Below are 19751 nucleotides of genomic sequence, written 5' to 3'. Positions count from 1 at the left end.
ACACACACACACACACACACACATTTACATACATACACACACCATTAATGTGCACAGCCGGTGAATTATATTGATGGATATAACATCGGGAGCAGGGAAATGAAAGTATATCAAAGTTTTGGGGTGAATTCTGCGAAAGAATCACAAGAAAAAAAAATAAAGAGCTTAATCGTTGAAACTGTTGGTAAATGTTTGAGGTTGGAGACTAAACTCTCCATGGTCCAGAAAAGATTGAAAATCAATGCAGAATGTTGAAAAGATGTCCACCGGCAACTGGGCCAGACAACTAAGGCACAGTGAGAGCGCGACAATCGGTGAACAATGTCATTTTATCCCAAGTTATGATCACAAACAGACCTAATTAGTTTTGTCCTATATTGAAAATTTCAGACGTCTGGGAATGGGATCAAAAAATCCTTTAATACATTTTGTTGACATGAATAAGGTGGAAAATATTTTTGACACGATGTGATTGACTGTCATGACATGAGCTCAGTAAAGAGCGACTGATTGGCGAGGTCAGCAGTATGTTCCTGGGGGTGTGGTAGCGATGGACTGCCATTGAGCCTAAAACGGCTGATGTTGCCACTTTGGAAGTAGAAAGGCACATGGGTAATTCTTCCTGTGGACCAACACTATGGAGTGAAACACTTGATAATTAGTCAGTTGCGGTAAGGAAACATGGCATTATTTTCGAAATGGAGTATGAGAATCGAGGTTTTTACTGACCACAGTGAGCAGAGCTCCGTGCTGAAAATTTGGGTGGAACTGCAGCAGTCTCGGTTCTGCACCAGGATCCCCTTGAACAAAGCCGCTAAGGAAAGGAAGAACGAAGCCTTTCACATTTAGATACATTTCCTTTGCAAATGGTGACAAGAAAGTACAGCTCACATTTATGAAACGCAACCAAGGATGGAAAAACCTACCAGGGCAAAAGTTCAAAAATAGGCTTTGTTCTGGTCTTAAACACAGGAATGACTGCAGGACGGTCTGCTCGTGGATCACCTGAAAGGCCAGTAATCAACAACTGTTGTGTGTATTGTGTATAATATGACAAGTCGGGTCAGAAAAATCTGAATATTTTAACAGGGTTATTACTGTCATATTTTTCAGACTTTAAATCACTCCCCCAACCCAGAGTTCGGTTGGTCCTGCGAATCAGGTGTGATCTCAAACTGGCGCCCAAAATCCCCATTTCCAAATTGTGTTGATGTTCTGTGCATTTCCGCCACCGTCTTTCCACCAGCGGTAATGCAACAAAAATATTTGCCGACCGCCAAAAGACAAGGAGAAAAAAGGTAGTGGTAATCGTGCATTACCACCGGTGACTACCTTCTTTATAAGATGCTAAAGTAGGTGGCAGTAATGGGCCAAAGGTATGTGCCAACTGCCAAAATTAGAAGAACAGTAGGCAAAAGAAGTGTTTGATTTATAATTTGCTTAGCATGCAGCTTCCTTCCACTACGACAAAGATTTACTAGTGATCCTCGGAGCAATCGGCCAATGATCGTGATGCTCCCGCTTTGACTTGTACGACTGACACTCCGGATTGATTTATAGTATAATAGTAGTAATATTTCCACTTTGACCTTATTCCGATTAATGCCAGCAGAAAAGGTGATTACATAGCATTGTCGTCTTATTCCTAGTACGTATTGTCTTCATCTGGCCAATGACAATAACAAAGGAGAAAAATGTATAAACTAAGTCACTCATTGTGTGATTCGATGAGGGAGTATCGAAAAAAGAGGTGCAAAGACCTTTGAGAAGCACAGCAAGTCTTTCTCCTCTCGGATCCCATGTCAGAGACTGGACCTCTCCACCAACACTGCACAAATAAACAAATTTCCATTGCGCTCGCTCTCTCTCTCTATGATACAGCTGCGCTTGTTGGGGGATAGCTTTTCAGATTACAGCTCTTACGTGACATCTCCCTCAGATGTGTTAAAGGTTGTCTGTGATAGGTCGGCCACCACTGATGCCGTTTGTGATCCTTTTGATGCGCCCGTGAGGACACCTACAAAAAAAAAAAAAAAAAAAAAAAAGTCAAATCACAGTTGGGCAGCGTCACACTTGGTTGAGTCACAACAAATACTGTATAAACACATAAGACCAGTAATATATTTTCAAATAAGTCAAGGATATTAACTAATTGAGGTAATTAAAACCTCCTATGACCAAATTTGGTGAATTTCATATTTTTTTCCACATATGAATACTATTTATTGATCAGTCAAAGGTCTGTTATTTTCTACAAATTATAGATCAATTGCCTCCATTGCCTGTTGCTTGTTTAAATGTAGAGTTCAGTTGGTCTTTTAATGTGGTTGGAGACCTGCTCCGTGTGTATACATACAGCCTGAGACAATGTCTGCTATGATTTGTCCCTACATAAATTATATTGAATTGAAACATAGGGAAACGGCATCACAGATTTTTGCTGGAAAAATGTTCTGGGCTCTGTCGCTCGGCTTTGGTGTTTCAAGAGCATGACTGTAGCTTCCATGCAGGGGTTTAGGAGCTTGGTGATGTTTAGTGTGACCGAGGCATGGAGGGATTAAAATGTCATCAGGAGAAAATATACATATACTCGGCATACAGAAATACATACACTGTGGCGAAAAAAGTGAGCATTTTTCTGAAATTGAGGCTATGAACCAATATGAGTATCCCGTTTGCTTTAAGAAGATAACAGTGTGGCATGGCTGTGTTGACAATCTGGCAAACTATGCTTATTTAATATGGAACCAACCTGGCGTGTCAGTGAAGGTCAGAGCGTAGATTACAGTTTCTCCCTGTACGGTGAAGAGAAGCCTACTCCCGTCTGGACTCCAACAGCCGGACTAAATCAAAAGAAAGACGTTGCCTTGCCGTAACGAAACCATTGAAATGTGGCGGCAACGCTTACTTGGCAGCGGCCTTTCTCACATGGCCAACGCTCACACGTCCACATCCTGGTCTCCCAGACCCTGGAGAATAACGACAAGCCATCATCTTCTATGTTCAGTCATCGTTTTATCGCGGGTGGGGCTTGCGGTCATCTAAAAAGGACTACAGTATTTCACTTAACAATGTAAAAAATACCACATATTTGTAAAATAACCGACTAGGATATTTTGCCTGGTTCATGTGAGATTTGCTCCTGTACCTCAGCGTACTGGGCTGTAGAAGTCAACTTCATTTTCACACACAGTTGTAAGCTGTCATCTTCAAGGCGTGTGCAATGTTTCTTTTTAATATCGTTCATGTAGGCCGTATTATTCAGCATTCTGTTTTCTTCAGAGACCTTGCACATTTATCATTGGTTTGCAGATTAATAGCTCAATAAATGTTGGCGTCGTGTCGCATATTTTGAGCGTTTTGTTGCAGATGACAGAAAGAGTCACGTGCAGGTTGCCGACCTTTGCAATAACGGCTATATACTATATTCTACAAAATTGAAATGCACCACTCGAGCAGCAAAGACATGATACAGTCTAGAATTGAGACTCATTTGAATGTTGAACCTGAAGAGAGCAGAAGGCGTTGAGGCAAGAAGATGGCTCCCATCCGTGGACCAGGACAGAAAGCTGACCCCACCGCCTCCGACACGCTGGAGGGGCACACAGCTCTCTGACGCTACATCCCATACCTGAAAGCGCACTAAGGGGTAACACACTGAAAAGTTCAACAAATGATGGCGGACAATGGAGAAGCCTTGTACCATCATTGCTGTGTCCATGGGCGAGGCTGACACGAGGAGAGAGCCGTTGGGTGACCAAGCAATGGAAGTGACTGGTGAGTGGCCAGGATGAGACAAAACCTGCGCGCATCCAGACGAAGGCCTGTTGAAGACGAGGTGGCAGATAGAGCATTTCATCTTATAGCCGACATACTATACATGTTGCACGTTCTTAACGTGCGGCAAAAGTCAAAGCTTTTCCGATACAGCCGATTGAGAAAACAGGGCAAATACTGCAAAAAAGATATTATTTAGGTCTTCTTCTCTATTGCCATTATTTAAATGGATGCAGTGTAAGTAGATGTCACACGAGACACATTGAGAGCCGGGTGATTTTTCTGCCGCGCAGAGGTATCTTGGCAACTACGGTTGACAAACATTCTGAAAAGGTCTGTGGTAATGAATCAAAGATGTACAGTAACTCCCGGATACAAGCATGAGACCATTTACATGCCTGGTGGATAGCGAGCAAGGGTCCACGTTCCAGACCAGTAAACAATTCTGGCAAGCCACAGCGAGTGCAGATGCACACAGCGGCTTCCACTGCACTGCTGCAATGCTCCTCTGGAGGCGGTGCTTCAAGGTTGGAGTGATGGCACTGAGAGTACAGTCAAACAAAGACACAGCCAGTAAATCTCTGTCTTCATGAGCCAACCCCTCATTGTCTCTCAGGGTGTTCCAAAGCATGGAAGTTTCATCACCTTTTGGGATTGTAGATCTTAACCGAGTCATCCAACAGGGCAACAGCAAATTTATCAGTATGAGGATGCCAGGAAAAGGCTCGCACCACACAGTCTGACCTGTCAAAGCACACAGATCACACACGCTGACAGATTTGAAGAAAGGGAACAACAGTTCACTCATATTCGAGATTAACTAAATCAGAATGCTGGGTGACTAAAAATTTGGACTTAACGTGTGAGAGCTGAAAGTGAAAAACGATTAAGACTGCTTTTTTTTTCACCCTGAAACTACCTTTGCCGCTTTATTTGTTACTTAAACAATTTCTGTGGGACATTTAGAGAGTTTCTTCCTTACAAATATATTTAATTGCATTTGTTTTAACAAAGCAAACTTAATATTCACAGTTAGGCGTCAGAAAACTAAGAGAAAGGATACAAAAGTGCAGGTTTATGGTAAAAATGTGTATGTCGGGCGGAGAACCAACAGCCTACCGATTGCAAGAACATTTTATCCAACCTGCTATCCAAATTACAGCAGCAAGCATTGAAGAATGGAACAGCAAACAACCGTTTTTAGGGCAAATCCTTGAAACACTTGAGGTCATGCCTTGGGCAAAAAAGCTTGGCAATTTAACTTGAACTATCTGACCAGTATACCTGCTTTTGCTTGAGGCATATTTGAGCCATTTCCCAAGAAGGAGCTGTCCAAATCCAAGCTCTGGAATCTACCCAAAATGGGTGCTTTGAACTAAAATGGCTGACATCCTCTTCAAATTCAAGAATGGGGTTTTTCATGCATCCTGTTATGATAGATTTGTCCCTAATTTTGTACTGTTTGGTACAACTGGATTTTTTTTTTTTTTTTGCTAGGGGTGCTATAGAGTGAGTTTTGAGGATTTGCGTTGCAGACAATATCTGAGTTATTTGGTTTAATGAGCATCCCAACTTTGCACTTCTTTTGTCACTCACCAGTTCAGCGCTTGCGAAAATTCTGCGATCATGTCCTCGCTGCTCAGCTACAGAGCACAGGACAAACAGAAACACACTTCAACATCATCTCATCCATTCACTCACATAATTTCACTGAATGATCAGGAAAATCTTACTGTGAGATGAGGAAACAAGGAGCTATGAAAGGATGAGATTCTCTGCAGCAAGGCCAGGATGCACCCAGAACTCACAGCCAACCATTTTGGTACTGTGGAAAAAAGCAACAGACTTACAATTACATGCATATTGCTGTATTGTTTAGTTTTATATATTTGTCTTTTTAATACAGTTTTGTTTCGCTGCCTTATCTTTAGCTGTGTGTGTTAAATGCACTGCATGTTTGCACTGAGGATTGAGGATAAAGAAATTTCATCTGTGCTGTATGCTGTACATAGAGCATACTTGAAAATAAAGATGACCTTGACCGTTATATGTCACTCGCTCATAATGACCAACATACCCTCTTCATGGGAGTTAGTGATTTCATTCAGTAGCCCTGTAAAACCGCCGTCGCGCCTGAAAGAAAAAAAGCAAAGCTTCTCTGACACATATATCTGATGATGAAGTGATGTTGTACTTCAATCTAAACCGAAGCCACAATAATCCTTATTCAGTTTAATTTGTCCCTCCCATCAAAATAGGTTGAATCTTGCATCTCAATCTGCAGTTAGTCATCTGTGTTCATGTTTACCAATATGAAACATTAACTGGTTGTGATGAACTTTCACTGGAATCAAGCTCTTCTCTGCAAATACTGCGAACATGTATGAAAAAGAAAAGCACTGAAATGAATGCAGTCATTTTTACAGTGGGTACTTTCCATTTCAAGATTCTGTATATCAGGAGTAATTGTCCGATTGTTGTCTCAAAAAGTTTTTCTCTCCCCTACAAACCACTACCAAACGCTCCTGCCCCAACTATAAATAATGTGTGTACTCAGTTTATCTAAAATATTTTAGGAATAAAACCCTGTCTTTGGCAACTGTGATTTACCGGTAGTCATGTGATGATTGTGGGTGCTGGCATATATTGTATTGTGTAATATGCATACCAAGCTGTTGCACTCCTCATCCACAACGTCTCCGAGTGGTCCAGGAAAGCTGCCTTGCTACTGCTCTCAGTGCGACTGTGCAACTTGAGGGAGTCTCGGGGAAAGTACAAAGTCAAAGGACTTGACTCCTGCAGAGAACATAGAATATGAACATGAGATAAAGCACCAACCACTTATTCATACTGTATTACATTAAAAAAATCACTAACTTCTGGAATACATTGTACTTGCCAGCGTAGTTTTGACACAACATACTTTTTACTTGATGATGTACGTTGAAAAGAAACACTACTTTACTCTATTAAATTGAGATGCTCAGTGAAATACGGGCTTAAGTACAATTTTTGGCTACTCAACCCAACTTTGATGATAATAATGTGGTAGTTCGGTTCGTTAATAGATATAAAGGGACAGCGCACAGAAAAGAATTATAATATGTACAGAGCTCGGCCATTACATGACATTTGTAAACAACTTGTTGGTTTGGTTTGGTTGGGTTAGGTTAGACCAGACTAGACCAGACCTGCTGCAGCCGCTCCTCCGCGTTGCACCCAGTCAGGAGCTCGTTGTTGGACTCGCACAGAGTCGTCTGTCCAGGAGAGCACGGAGGGGGAAACAAAGCCAGAGAGCACATCTTTTGGAGGAATGGGAGACAAAGCCTGAAGGACAAACAAAAAGCAATCGCCTGTTACAACCATTGCACACTGACTGTCCAAGTGTTGACGCTACTGCTACACTGCTAACACTATTAGCAGGAGAACTGTCGCCAACTAAAAAGATGTGAGCAAGGCTCTTGTAGCAATATTTGCTCTTTGCTTGGGACGAAATTTAAATTACCCTATGCCAGGTCAAATGTCGCTCGCTATATTTTGACAAACTTAAAACAACGGTTTGCTCGTTGCCACATCCTTATTCGATCCTTCAAATGCTCGAATCCCGCCGTGGAAGCGTACGGGTCCTTAGGAGGGACAAACAGTACACGATCTTTAAATCCTGAACACTTAAGCAATGCCCTCTTGAGGACAGGAGTTGAAATTGCAGAACGCTTTGACCCAAACAATGTTTAGTTATGACTTGGATGCGTCATTCCATAGTTGGAGGACATTTGGCTTCAAAATTCTTGAAAAAGAAACCTTCACTTTTCTGCTTTCCTGATACATATTCATCAATAATAGATAATACACTATTAAAGCCTTGATTAGCCCAGCCTTGATTAGTCTTTTATTACCCATGGATGGAGGATTTATTTGGTATTGTACCGGTATTTACAAGACCAGTCACTGTAATCACAGTAACACAGGTTTGAAAATCCAGATGAATGTTAGCTTTCTTCAGGAGTAGAAGCTGTCTTTTTGGCTTGCAGTTACTGCTGACCAAGAGGAAGTATTTACTGATGTAAATGAAAAAAAAATTGATTGTCTTATTCTGATCATATGTGATGAAAAAAAAAAGAAATCGTGGATTTGAAATAAAAATGAACATAATTATAGTGTTCTAGTTACCATTAAATTGGACTTTTGAGCACGATGGGGTGAACTCATTGTATTAATATTTATCTGCATCCAGGTTCAGGCTGAATCATAAGATAAGATAAATAACATTTCATTCTACTTTAATCAAGTTTCGAGCCTACGAATTGCATTATATTTCAAATGCTTGTGTGTTCTTTTTGCAGCAATTTAATTTCACTGTGTGCTTGAAAGATGGTCTGCCTTGAGCAAGCCTCTCCGATGTCTGCCAGGATTAATGGTGCCATGTTTTAAGCACACTGGCAGGATGGATGCTGGCTGCCATGTAGTATTGGAAAGTAACTAAGTACAAATACTTTTTTTACTAAAGTAGTTTTTCCCAGCTATGCTATCCGTTATATACTTGAGTATTTCCTTCTTTGTCTCTATGTTTTAGTTGTAATTGCGATATGTGAAGGCAGATATATGTGCTTTCTACTCCTTGCATCGACATAATAGGTTAGTTACTTTTTTCAGACAACACAGACATGAAAAAGTTTTGACGAATAAAGTTAAGTTGATTGATTGAGATCTTGGGGTCTTCCAAGTGACACGAGCGGCATGGAGGAATGTGAACCAAGGAGCATTGTCAACAGCAACAGATTTGGAAACATAATATACTGTAGTCCCCGGCGGCCCGGTGGTCGGGTAGTTAGCGCGTTGACCTCACAGTGCAGAGGTACCGGGTTTGATTCCAGCTCCGGCCTTCCTGTGTAGAGTTTGCATGCTCTCCCGGTGCCTGCGTGGATTTCCTCCGGGTACTCCAGTTTCCTTCCACATTCCAAAAACATGCACGGCAGGCTGATTGAACACTCTAAATTGTTCCTAGGTGTGAGTGTGAGCGTGGATGGTTGTTCATCCCTGTGTGCCCTGTGATTGGCTGTCAACCGGTTCAGGGTGTCCCCTGCCTACTGCCCGTAGACGGCTGGGATAGGCTCCAGCACCCCCCGCGACCCTTGTGAGGATAAAAGCTGATCGGAAAATGGATGGATAGTATGTCGGCTATAAGAATGAATCAGAGTCAGGCTACTTTTCTAATCTTAGGTACAGGAGGTGAATCAATACCTTCGCAGCTTTTTTTAAATCAACGTTCTTTCACTTGTACTTTTACTATAGAATTAAATGTGTATGAAATGTGGCATATACATAAAACTGCGGAGCCCTTGCCTTGCCTAGAGTCTATACTTTAGCCTACTTCTTCTTTCGTACAGTGTGACAGTTTTTGCCACCTCTGCTGCCATGAGGTAAACCAAAGTACAGTACAGTAATCCACAATGCAGTCAAAGCGGAAGACTAGATTCTTGTTTTTCGGGGGGGATTGTGCAGCGCCCCCTCGCGGCGTATCCCGTCCGCTACGTGACGTCAATTCAGCACCGGGAGTGAGACAGCTCCACCACCCCCCCCCCCCCCGAAACCCAGCGTGCCTGCACGTTGTATGGTTCCCCAGCTATCGAAACACATTTGCCCGCTGGGATCCGTCCCAGCGACGTAAAACTGCTGAATTACAGGACGGGAAATAGAAGAGACGGACGGCAGAGTTGGTGGGGGGGAGGGAGGGACGACTGGTTGTTCGTCGTGCGGATAAGAGAAAGCCGAGCCCATCCTTTCACTTGACAACGCGACAACAAGCGGATAGAAAGGTATGGGAATGTCATACTAACCGATTAAATGCAAACGAAAAGCCAGGTCTGGAATCACGGCGCGTGCTTTTGCGCCTGACGCTCAGTGCAACGCCACTCGCACTACACTAGCAAACGGATGCTGTTTGAAAGATAAACGAACCATCGACGGTAGTTGCTTGAAGACCGTATGTGTGCGACGAGGAAACACGTTCTGTATCATTTGCGCCTGTGCCAACATTGAGTAAATGTACCGACGCTGCGGCACTTGGACTTGGCACGCAACGTAGTAGGTATCGGGCTTGCAATGCACGCTGCACGTTGGCTGCTGAGTGTCAACATCACATCCTCGGTTATTTTAAGATTGAGCTTCCTGCATGCTTGCATGCAGGCATGTATGGCCGCGTGCGTGCTGGCGTGCAAATTTCAGAGGCCCACTGATTGTTTATCGCCTAATTTCTGCACGCTCCGTTTTCCGCCGTGGTTCTTCTCATACGATGGTGCAGTCCAAGTCACGGAGACGCTCTGGGTTCTACTGTATGAAATGACCCACCCCCCTTCCTTCTCTTCCTGCACACAAACTGCCTCGCGGGAACGATTATGCAATTCATCATTTTCCAAGCATGTACATACTTCAGACTTGATGCATGGAAGGAGTCATATTGAGGGCTGGGGGCTGCGCGGTTGTGTGTCGTCATCTCCGTTAAGTCCGGATAACAGGGCAGCAGCACCGCCATGCTTTCGTCGACTCATTCATAAAGGCCATTTCCACTCTGGTTGATGGCTCCACTGGGTAGGCTGCACGGGCTTCCATTCATATAGCAGAATGACTATTTTTAGCAGGATTCAGACAGGGCTTAGTTTTCAGAAATGCGTAATTAGACTCAGCACTGGCGGTTTGCCCCTGTGTTGCTTTTTTCATCAATCCATTTTCAATACATTGCTTAATCGTCCTCTTTTTGGTCATGGTGAGCTGGAGACTGTCCTAGCTGACTTTAGGCACTGGTCAATCGCAGGGCACAAATGTGCACACAACAAGGGCAATTTATGTAAATTGTTGGAACGTGGGAGGAAGTAGTTGTAGAAAACCCATGCAAGCACGAGGAGGACATGCAAACCACTCACAAGGAGAGACGACATTCCAACCCAGGACCTCTCAACTATGAGGCAGACATGAGCTGCCATGTTACCACCATACAAGGCTGCCTAGTCTAGTTTCCGATCGCTTGAATGAGAGCTATGTTTTTTTCTCTGTAATAACAGGGCATTTTATCTTTTCCTTTAGGTCATATTCTTAGCTGTCCCTCCATCCACCCTAACCTGGTGGGTTGGGGAAACCCCTGATGAGTGGGACCTGTATCCATGAGCCCCGTGCCCCTTCCCCCTCCCTGTCAGGCTTCAGTACCCCGGTATCCGAACCCCCCTACCGAAGACTTGATGGTGACACCCCCGCCTGCACACCGGAAACGGACCTGACCCCCACACAGTGTGTCCTCCGAAACGTGTTGTCCATTGACACCGGTGGGCCGGGGGCACCAGGAGGCAGCAGTCCCACTCCCAGCGATGGACCCTCAGGCCACTTTGATAACAGTGTGCTAAAACTACACGAACATGACGTCTGCCACTGTGGGAGTGGTGCCGAGGCAGGCCACAGTCCGGAGGCGGGCGCCGTCCGGAGCCATTCGGAGAATATCCGGCTCCAATCAGGTAGTGGAGGTTTCTTGGAGGGTCTATTTGGATGCCTAAAGCCTGTGTGGACCATGATCGGAAAGGCCTATTCCACTGAACACAAGCATAGCCATGAAGGTATGTGAGATCAGAAATTGTCTGCTTCAAGTGTCCTTATCGTCAGCTCCACCTGTCAAAAAAATTAGTAAGGCAAGGCAAATGTATTTATATCGCACATTTTATGTACAAGGCAATTCAATGTGCTTAACACAACCAAAGGCACAACTCCTGAAAGCATTCGGAAAGAATAACAGCTGAAAATATTCCAAGGAGGAGAAAAGACAGCATGAGTATCTCATTAATTGAAATTATGAACGGACATTGATAACATCTAGACACATTTACAAACAAGATTTAAAGACTTTTAATAACAAAGGATAGAAATACAAAGTAGATTTATGAAATTACAAAATCAGTACAGAGTGAAATGAATGTAATCACAGAAATGTGAACTAAAGGCATCGCTTTTAACCTCGATTTGGAAGCATTTATGTTTGGGGCCGACTTTACTTCTGTTGGCAGCCTATTCCATTTGGCTGCAGCATAACAAAGCAATGCAGTGTCACCATCTTCACTTTAAACTCATGGGCTCTACCAATTGACACAAGTCTGCAGACCTTAGAGACTTATACTGGGTTCATATTCAATTTCTTTAATGTATTCAGGACCCAAACCATTCAGCGATTTCCAGACCACAAGCAGAATCTTCAAATCTACTCCAGAGCTGACTGGAAGCCAGCAGAAAGCCTTTAGGACGGGAGTAATATGTTCTAATCTCTTTGTTTTTGGTCAGAACACGAGCTGCAGAATTTTGAATGAGCTGCAGCTGCTTGACGCTCTTTTTAGGAAGTTCAGTCGGAAGACCATTGCAATAATCAAATCTACTGGAAATAAAAGCATGGTTAAGCTTCTCTTGGTCTGCTCGGACCATGCAACCCTTCAGTTTGGATATGTTTTTCAGCTGATAAAAGGCAGTTTTAAAGATTGATCTGATATAACTGCTGAAACTCAGGGCCGTATCGATCAGCATCCCAGCATATCAGACCTGGTCTTTGTTTCTTAAAGACAATGATTCCAAGTGTGTACTCACGGCAGCCCCTTTTTTCTTCATTGCCATAAACAATTACCTGTGTTTCGTTAGTAGGCTTTACATCATCGTTGTCACTCTCACTGTAGAAAAAGGCGAAGAGCAAATGAAGATAAGAAATTTGCAAACTGTTGTGGAGATCACAATGTCGTGCTGTCTCACCTTCTTCACAGCGCTAACATGAGAGTGGATGACGTGAGAAGTCGGTGATTATCCAATCCAGCATTTTAATTGTGTCTAACAGCACAATGCCAGTGTTCACTGTTTATACTAATCGGACAAAGTGAGTTTTAGCAGCTAACTGGGGGAAGCATTGTGTGCATCCGTCTCTGCTAAAGCCGTCCTCCAGAGAGCTTCACACTTCAGTGGACCTCATGAAGAATAGATTTGCTTCTCTCTGTGCTTGTGCCTGAGCGTTCCTCTTTAGTGCCCAAGTACTCTGTTATTTAAGGTGTGGATGACAGATGCTTTCGCTTCAATTTTCTTTTAACAAGAACAACAACAATAACCAGAATATCACAATATCATCTGTCTGTCAGAACAGTATGTTGCTCTGTCGACTAATTAGTCACTCTCGTTTCTTTGACATGTCAGCCTCTGCGTTGCACGATGCCTGTTCAATGGTGAAGCACAATCTGACTGTTCCCCGTACCGATTGGCTAAATGTGGAAATGTCATATTGTGGGCCAGAAATTAATTAAAAGCTTCTAGTCAGGCAGCTGTTGTACACATATTGCTGATATTTAGAAGATACTTGGTGATTCCCTCATTTATCAAAGCTTAGGTTGTTTCTACTCGCTGGTCTGTGTACAGAGTGCTGGGAGGTTCCTTTTGAGGAAATCTCAGACCTGCAGTGGGTGGGTAGTGGGGCGCAAGGTGCTGTCTTCCTCGGCAAGTTCCACGGAGATGATGTGGCTGTGAAGAAAGTGCGAGACATCAAGGAGACTGAAATCAAACACCTTCGCAAACTCAAGCACCCCAACATCATTACTTTCAAGTAGGGAAGCTCCTCTGTCCTTCACTCGAATACTTTATCCACGTCAGTCTGCCATTAACATTGTCTTTTCTCTAATCGCTGTGTTGCCATCTAGGGGCGTGTGCACCCAGGCTCCTTGCTATTGTATCTTGATGGAATACTGTGCCCAAGGCCAACTATATGAGGTGCTGAGGGCAGGTCGTAAAATCACCCCCTCCCTCCTGGTTGACTGGTCCATGGGCATTGCAGGAGGCATGAACTACCTACACCTTCATAAGATCATACACCGAGACCTCAAATCCCCCAAGTAAGTCGCCAATTCATCACATAGTGTACCACTTTAAGGGTGCCTTTTGGAAAGATCTTGATCCTTTTGTCACACCGCAAAGCAACAGCATTGTGCTACAATACATTGTCCAACTCACTCGAAAGAAAGTGTTGAGACGTATTTAAAAATAATTTTTGGAATGCTCATACTCATAACGTACCATCACCCATCTAACTAGCTATTTTTACAAATATTTGACACTTAAACATGGCGGAATGTGTCATGCTTGGAATTTGGGTCGAAAGACATGAACGATTCTGGCGTGTATTATCAAGAACTGGATGTGATAGATAGATGTTACTCTTTTTCAGCATGCTGATCACACATGATGACCTTGTAAAGATCTCGGACTTCGGAACCTCAAAGGAGCTCAGCGACAAGAGCACAAAGATGTCCTTTGCAGGCACTGTAGCCTGGATGGCTCCTGAGGTCATCCGAAATGAGCCAGTGTCAGAAAAGGTGGACATCTGGTAGGTGTAAGAAAGGAGATTTCTGTGGAGATAATCATCCGGCCGGTGTTACTATTAGCAGTGATTTTTGATATCATGTTCTCTATGAATTTCTCTCTCTTTTTGACCTCCGTAAGACTGTATATACCAGTATTCAAGTTTTAACCTGACTTTAAGGTCATTTGGAGTGGTGCTGTGGGAGATGCTCACCGGCGAGATCCCTTACAAAGACGTGGATTCATCCGCCATCATCTGGGGTGTCGGAAACAACAGCCTGCAACTGCCCATACCTGAGAGCTGCCCTGATGGCTTCAAGATCCTGCTCAGACAATGCTGGTGAGAAATTATTGGATATCGGAAGTGAGGCTGCGTAAAGGGTGAGGAGAGGATTAGGGGCAAAAATAAACAAAGACAAGAAGAGCTGAAACAATGGTTATGAGCCATGCATGCAACATTGGCCAAATCTGGGGGATTAATATGAAAGTGCAGCAGCGTATGTATACACACTGCACAGTTGTGTTTAACCTTGGCTTTTGCAGGAACTGCAAACCCAGGAATCGGCCTTCCTTCCGTCAGATCCTTCTCCATTTGGACATAGCATCAGCTGACGTTCTGTCCACTCCTCAGGAGACGTACTTCAAGTCCCAGGTATTGCTGCTGGTCTTCCTCCCTGACATATTAAAGAGAGCATACTGCATTGGTGCATATGAATTATGCACCACATGGACAAGTAACCGACCGGGACACGTGGCCATTACTCCACCCTGTCAAATTTGTTAGGGTTTGGGTGTGACCCCAAGAGCACGACAACAGGCAGGTATTGTTGAAGCCAACACTTGGCGTAGTTTATTCGAAGAGTCTTCGCAAAGTCACTCAGGGGGAAGCACGAGGAGTCCACAAGGAATTGTCCACACAAGGAACAAGCAGCTGTAGGAAATGGCAACAAAGTCCACTGGCGTGGTGACGGCACGAACTTGCACTGAGGAATGGTCTGTGAGTCAATATGTACCAGTCCAAACGAGCAGATAGGCAACAGGTGGGTGATGAGCTGACGAGTCTCAGGTGTGAGGTGCAGAGCACCCTGGCTGAGGAGGCTGCCTGGCTGGCCCCTCCCTAACAAAATTGTTACAAAATATGGAGTGGCCTCCACTCCCTGTCTTTGGGACTACTTCTAATCTTCTGGGAAGACCTGGACTTTGGACTGTGTCTGTGTAATCTAATTTATCCCAAAAGTGTCGTATGAGGTCGGGGTTCATATTGGCACGCTGAAGAACATCGGAGTGCTTCTATATAATGTACATCCAGTGTAGTGTGTGTACATATACACATACAGTATATAGATGTACACAGCCAATCGCCCACATGTCTTGCTTAGTCATCTGATCTGTTGTCTGCCAACAAAAGAGAACCACCTCTCAAGTCAGCTCTAACTAGACGCAGATGCTGAACAAAAATGTGCTCTCATCAGGCGGAATGGCGAGAGGAGGTGAAACAGCACTTTGAAAAGATTAAATCTGAGGGTACTTGTCTGCACCGACTCGATGAGGAGCTGATCAACCGACGTAGAGAAGAGCTCAGGTTTGTTTTGTTTTTTAATGCGGACACAGCATTTCCTTTTAATGGTTGTGCCCTTACTGGTGGCGCACACGAAACAGGCCACTTTTCTAGTCTGTACTTTTCTAGTCCTTATGTCACTTCTTTGTCCATCCCCGTGGGTGGATGAAGTGCCTTGAGTGCATGCCAGGCGCCGAGGATTGGGATTCTCTCATGCGCATGCACGATGACATCAGCCGCCTTTTTTCTCTTTTGTCAGACATGCTTTAGACATTCGTGAACACTATGAGAGGAAACTGGAGAGGGCTAACAACCTTTACATGGAACTCAGTGCTGTCATGCTACAGCTGGAGCTCAAAGAAAAAGAGTTGCAGAGGTTCGACTAAATTCACTCAAAGATTCTGTCTTTGGCTCACGATGACAGTTTTTACAAAGCCACTCTTTTATCTGCAGGAGGGAGCAGTCCTTGGATAAGAAGTATCCGGGGTTTTTTAAGCACCACAGCTCCAGGCAGAGCAGCTCTTCCAACAGTGTGGACAAGCTCATCAAGAAGAGAAACGTCCCACAGAAACTGCCCTCAGGAAAGCGGTGCGATTTCACTTGTTAAACCAAACACTGGTTCTCAGGCCGTGAAGATTATAGATTTTATTAGTTTTTTTCCCATTCCCTGTTTTACAGGTCAGACATCCTTAAGTCTGAGGTAATCATTCCCAAACTTGATTCCTCTGTAATGCAAGTCACTATCCCAACCTGCCCCAGCAGAAGCTCCACTTCTCCCAGTCGGTCTCGGAGGGTCAAAACACGCCACCGCAAACCTGGAAAAGGCAGCAGTGGAGATCTGTCAGGACTTAAAGCCCATCAGTCATCTCCCAATCGAGAGACAGTGGCCCAGGTTAACAGCCTGGCCACTGATTCCTCAAAGCAGCTCCTGGAGCCCTCCGCAGCCTTGCGGGGCCTCCACCACGAGCAACAGCAAAGGCAGATGTCCTCCTCCAGCCCTGACCTGATCTGCACCACGCTAGAGGGAAAAAAGGATCCACCTGTCGGCGGGCTGGAAAGAGGAGGCAGCCTCAGCGCCTCTGCAGGATTAGGGGAAACAGAGGTGGGGGTTGCCGGTCTGGATGATCTTACAGAAACTCCTCCACGCAGCGACACCCCTAGCGAGGATGCAGCATCATTTCCCTTCTCCAGCAGCCCCGACTCGCCTTGTGGGAGGGGGGCGGCAGCAGGGCGTGGATCGCTTGGATCTCCGCGCCTCCCCCATGATGGCGGGGAGGATAAGGAGGATGGAGCAGGTGCTGTGAGGTTGTCCCGGGGGGCTTCAGGGGGAATTGGCGGTCAGCACCTCACACCTTCTGCTATTCTGTACAGGGCAGCCATTACACGAAAACAGGTCAGAGGACACAACATGTTCCGAGAATTAATCAGGATATGCTCTTATCTTTTAACAATGCATTACTGATGATCACTACAGAGGCGCGGGGTGTCATCGGAAGAGGAGGAGGGGGAAGTTGACAGTGAAGTTGAGTTACCGCGGAGACGGTGAGGAACTTGCACGCTTTAGTTTCTGTGAAATGAGCGAGTCATTTTCCCTAACAAGTTTTCAATTCGCTTGGAGCTCAAATTATAGTTTTGATCCCAAACTGTGTTGCATTCCTCAGACGTCCGACGAGTATCACCAAGTGTCAGTCGGTGTCAACCTTCAGCTCAGAGAACCTGTCCGTTTCGGACGGCGAGGAGGGCCACACAACAGACCACTCAAACAGCGGCACCCCCGACGTAGTCAGCACGAACACGGATGACAGGTTGGACTACCGCAGTGACGATCTCCTCTCTCAGGGCTCAGAGATCCCAGCAGACAACACGGATCCCGCGCAGGCTTCCGATGGCCTGTCAGAGAGAGACGGGATGCTGGGTCAGGCCAAAGCAAAGCTGGAAAGCGAGAAGAATCCAAATGAGGTACGGCAGTTCCAAGGATCTGCTTGTCTACTTCCTGAGAAGTTTTAGGGACGTCTTCCCCTCTCTCCTCAGGGTCGAGTCCTTTGTGACGATTCGGACTGCGACAGCGCCGAGCTGGACCAGTCGGGCAGCGGAGAGCCAAGCCGCCCCCCGAGTGCTGGAGCGTGGATGCCGCCGCCTCAAACCAATCAAGGGGCACCACAGTCGTCTCACACAGGACCCCCATAGACACCTGGACTTAAATACCTCTAATCACCGTACACCGAACCGTCACAGTGCACCAATCGAGCTAGTGCAGCATGTCACGAGGGATCACGTCTTTAGCAAAGTTACGAGGGCTCCCATGTACACTGGCTGGGAAAACGGCACCACATGACACACATTTTTCATAACCTGACATTCTTTTGGTTTTCTTTTATCATTTTGGGAAATTCAGAGTTTACTCTTTGTAGTCAAAATAGGTAACCACTACGAGTCATTTAGTTCACTAACCCCCACTCTGGGAGCATTCCCATACACTTCATGCATTAAACTACAAATAAATAATAATGTAAATAATCTCGACATGCCACGTGAGAAATTTTATTTATAAGATAAAATCTAATAATAAATGGTTTGCAGCCCTGTGAACAAATGCATGACTATATGTTTATAATTTATGATTCGAATGTATCTGTTTTATATTTTGTGGAAGTTTACACTTTTTTAATCCTGAAAGTATTTTCTCTGTTCTTTATGTTAATAAATGTTAGCACTGAAGAAAAAAAAGTGGGGGGGTTTGGGGTTTGGAACGAGTCTCCAGTCATGATGCGTGATTGGGGTTTCTCAGTAGGTTTGAATTTTAAAACAATTCCTGCGAAGTTTCAAGCGCATGAGACTTGCGTGAGGTTTTTACCAAGGTCATCAGATTTGTGTTGGAATGGAGACCTTTCGGTTCACTCAGAAGGAAATGCTTGTCATTACGTGGGTATAAATCCCAAGCGTTGTCTTTGGGGAGGATAAAGTATTACTGCACTCACAGTGACAACCTCCTCTGAAACGCAAAGAACCAGGACAAGGACTTACTGTAGGCGTCAACTCTCTCCAAGCAGCAACAGTGGGGCAGGTGCTAATACACGTGAATGTGCTTTTGTAATTAACTTAAAGGATTCATTCCGGTGGTCGCCTTCATAAAAACCTCCACAGTCCCCCATGACCCTTTAAGATTTCTGCAGGAGTAGCCTGGTAAAGTATATAGAGCACTTCTCTGTGGTCACTCATTGAAATGTTAAGTATCCTTTGAATAGAAATGTCTTGTTTTTATACTGCATTGCACATTGTACCTGTAATATAGGAAATATATCAAAAGAAAAATTAACGAGCTACAATAAACAAATAATGTATTGTTAAGAGTCTGTGTGTGTTTTGTTTTTCCTGTGTTTGGGCCTGCAGTGGCTGATCGATTAGCCCTTTTCCACCGTGCTCGTACTACTGCTAGTTCCGGGTCAGTGCCCAGGTTAGCACCAGTTCTTTCTTTTTGCACCACCGAAATTGGTCTCTCAGCTTTGAAAGCTCTGGTTTTTAAAATGGCCCTTCAGTCTCTGGCACCAACTATGTCAGGGGGCGGGGTGATCATGACGATCGCAGATGAAGGGAATAACTCCCTGGACACACTGAAGTTTTGCAAAAAACTGTTGAGCAGTGAACTGTGGCACAATTGTGTCCCAGAAGAGCGATTGCGGATGTGGTAACAGGTGATTTCTAATTCGCAGCCAGCTTTGTGATTATCTATAACAGGGGTGTCAAACATACGGCCCGCGGGCCGGATCCGGCCCGCAAAGGAGTTTAATCCGGCCCGCGAGATAATTATGTAAAGCAGGGGTGTCAAACATACGGCCCGCGGGCCGGAACCGGCCCGCAAGTAGGTTCAATCAGGCCCGCAGGATAATGTAAAAGTGAAAAAAATGCATTAAAGACACAGAATTAATATTTTTAATCAGGTGCAATTCATTGAGTATCCACAAGGGGACACTGTTTTGATCAGAGAAGAAGACAACAGCAGCCTCAGTCTGTCACTGAGACAGACCCATGACAGCAGACGCTATCAATAGCACTCTCA

At 44.6% G+C, this 19751-nt stretch overlaps 2 protein-coding genes across 2 annotated transcripts; one reads left to right on the top strand and one right to left on the bottom strand.

Annotated features, from left to right (window-relative positions):
• Window positions 1-311: 311 nt before the first annotated feature.
• Window positions 312-7415, bottom strand: aaas (achalasia, adrenocortical insufficiency, alacrimia). The gene is made up of 17 exons (XM_019891683.1): window positions 7283-7415; window positions 6969-7104; window positions 6446-6573; window positions 5855-5910; window positions 5511-5602; window positions 5374-5420; window positions 4423-4521; window positions 4176-4319; window positions 3704-3824; window positions 3507-3631; window positions 2909-2969; window positions 2753-2843; window positions 1924-2017; window positions 1761-1828; window positions 927-1005; window positions 730-814; window positions 312-635 (listed from the first exon to the last, which is right to left on the bottom strand). Exons 2-17 carry the CDS (start codon window positions 7077-7079, stop codon window positions 480-482), a joined length of 1557 nt encoding a protein of 518 aa, XP_019747242.1. The 5' UTR covers window positions 7080-7104; window positions 7283-7415; the 3' UTR covers window positions 312-479.
• Window positions 7416-9314: 1899 nt separating this feature from the next.
• On the top strand, window positions 9315-19042 carry map3k12 (mitogen-activated protein kinase kinase kinase 12). Its single transcript, XM_019890604.1, has 14 exons — window positions 9315-9593; window positions 10858-11378; window positions 13201-13384; window positions 13479-13670; window positions 14003-14161; window positions 14318-14476; window positions 14680-14788; window positions 15609-15718; window positions 15954-16070; window positions 16148-16282; window positions 16373-17087; window positions 17169-17236; window positions 17356-17653; window positions 17726-19042. The coding sequence occupies exons 2-14, from the start codon at window positions 10916-10918 to the stop codon at window positions 17879-17881; spliced, it is 2865 nt and encodes a 954-aa protein (XP_019746163.1). The 5' UTR covers window positions 9315-9593; window positions 10858-10915; the 3' UTR covers window positions 17882-19042.
• The last annotated feature ends 709 nt before the right edge of the window (window positions 19043-19751 follow it).

Source organism: Hippocampus comes, unplaced genomic scaffold (genome assembly GCF_001891065.2).
Source record: "Hippocampus comes isolate QL1 unplaced genomic scaffold, H_comes_QL1_v1.1 scaffold174, whole genome shotgun sequence".
In the NCBI taxonomy this organism is placed as follows: Eukaryota; Metazoa; Chordata; class Actinopteri; order Syngnathiformes; family Syngnathidae; genus Hippocampus; species Hippocampus comes.
This window is presented reverse-complemented; position numbering and strand designations above follow the sequence as displayed.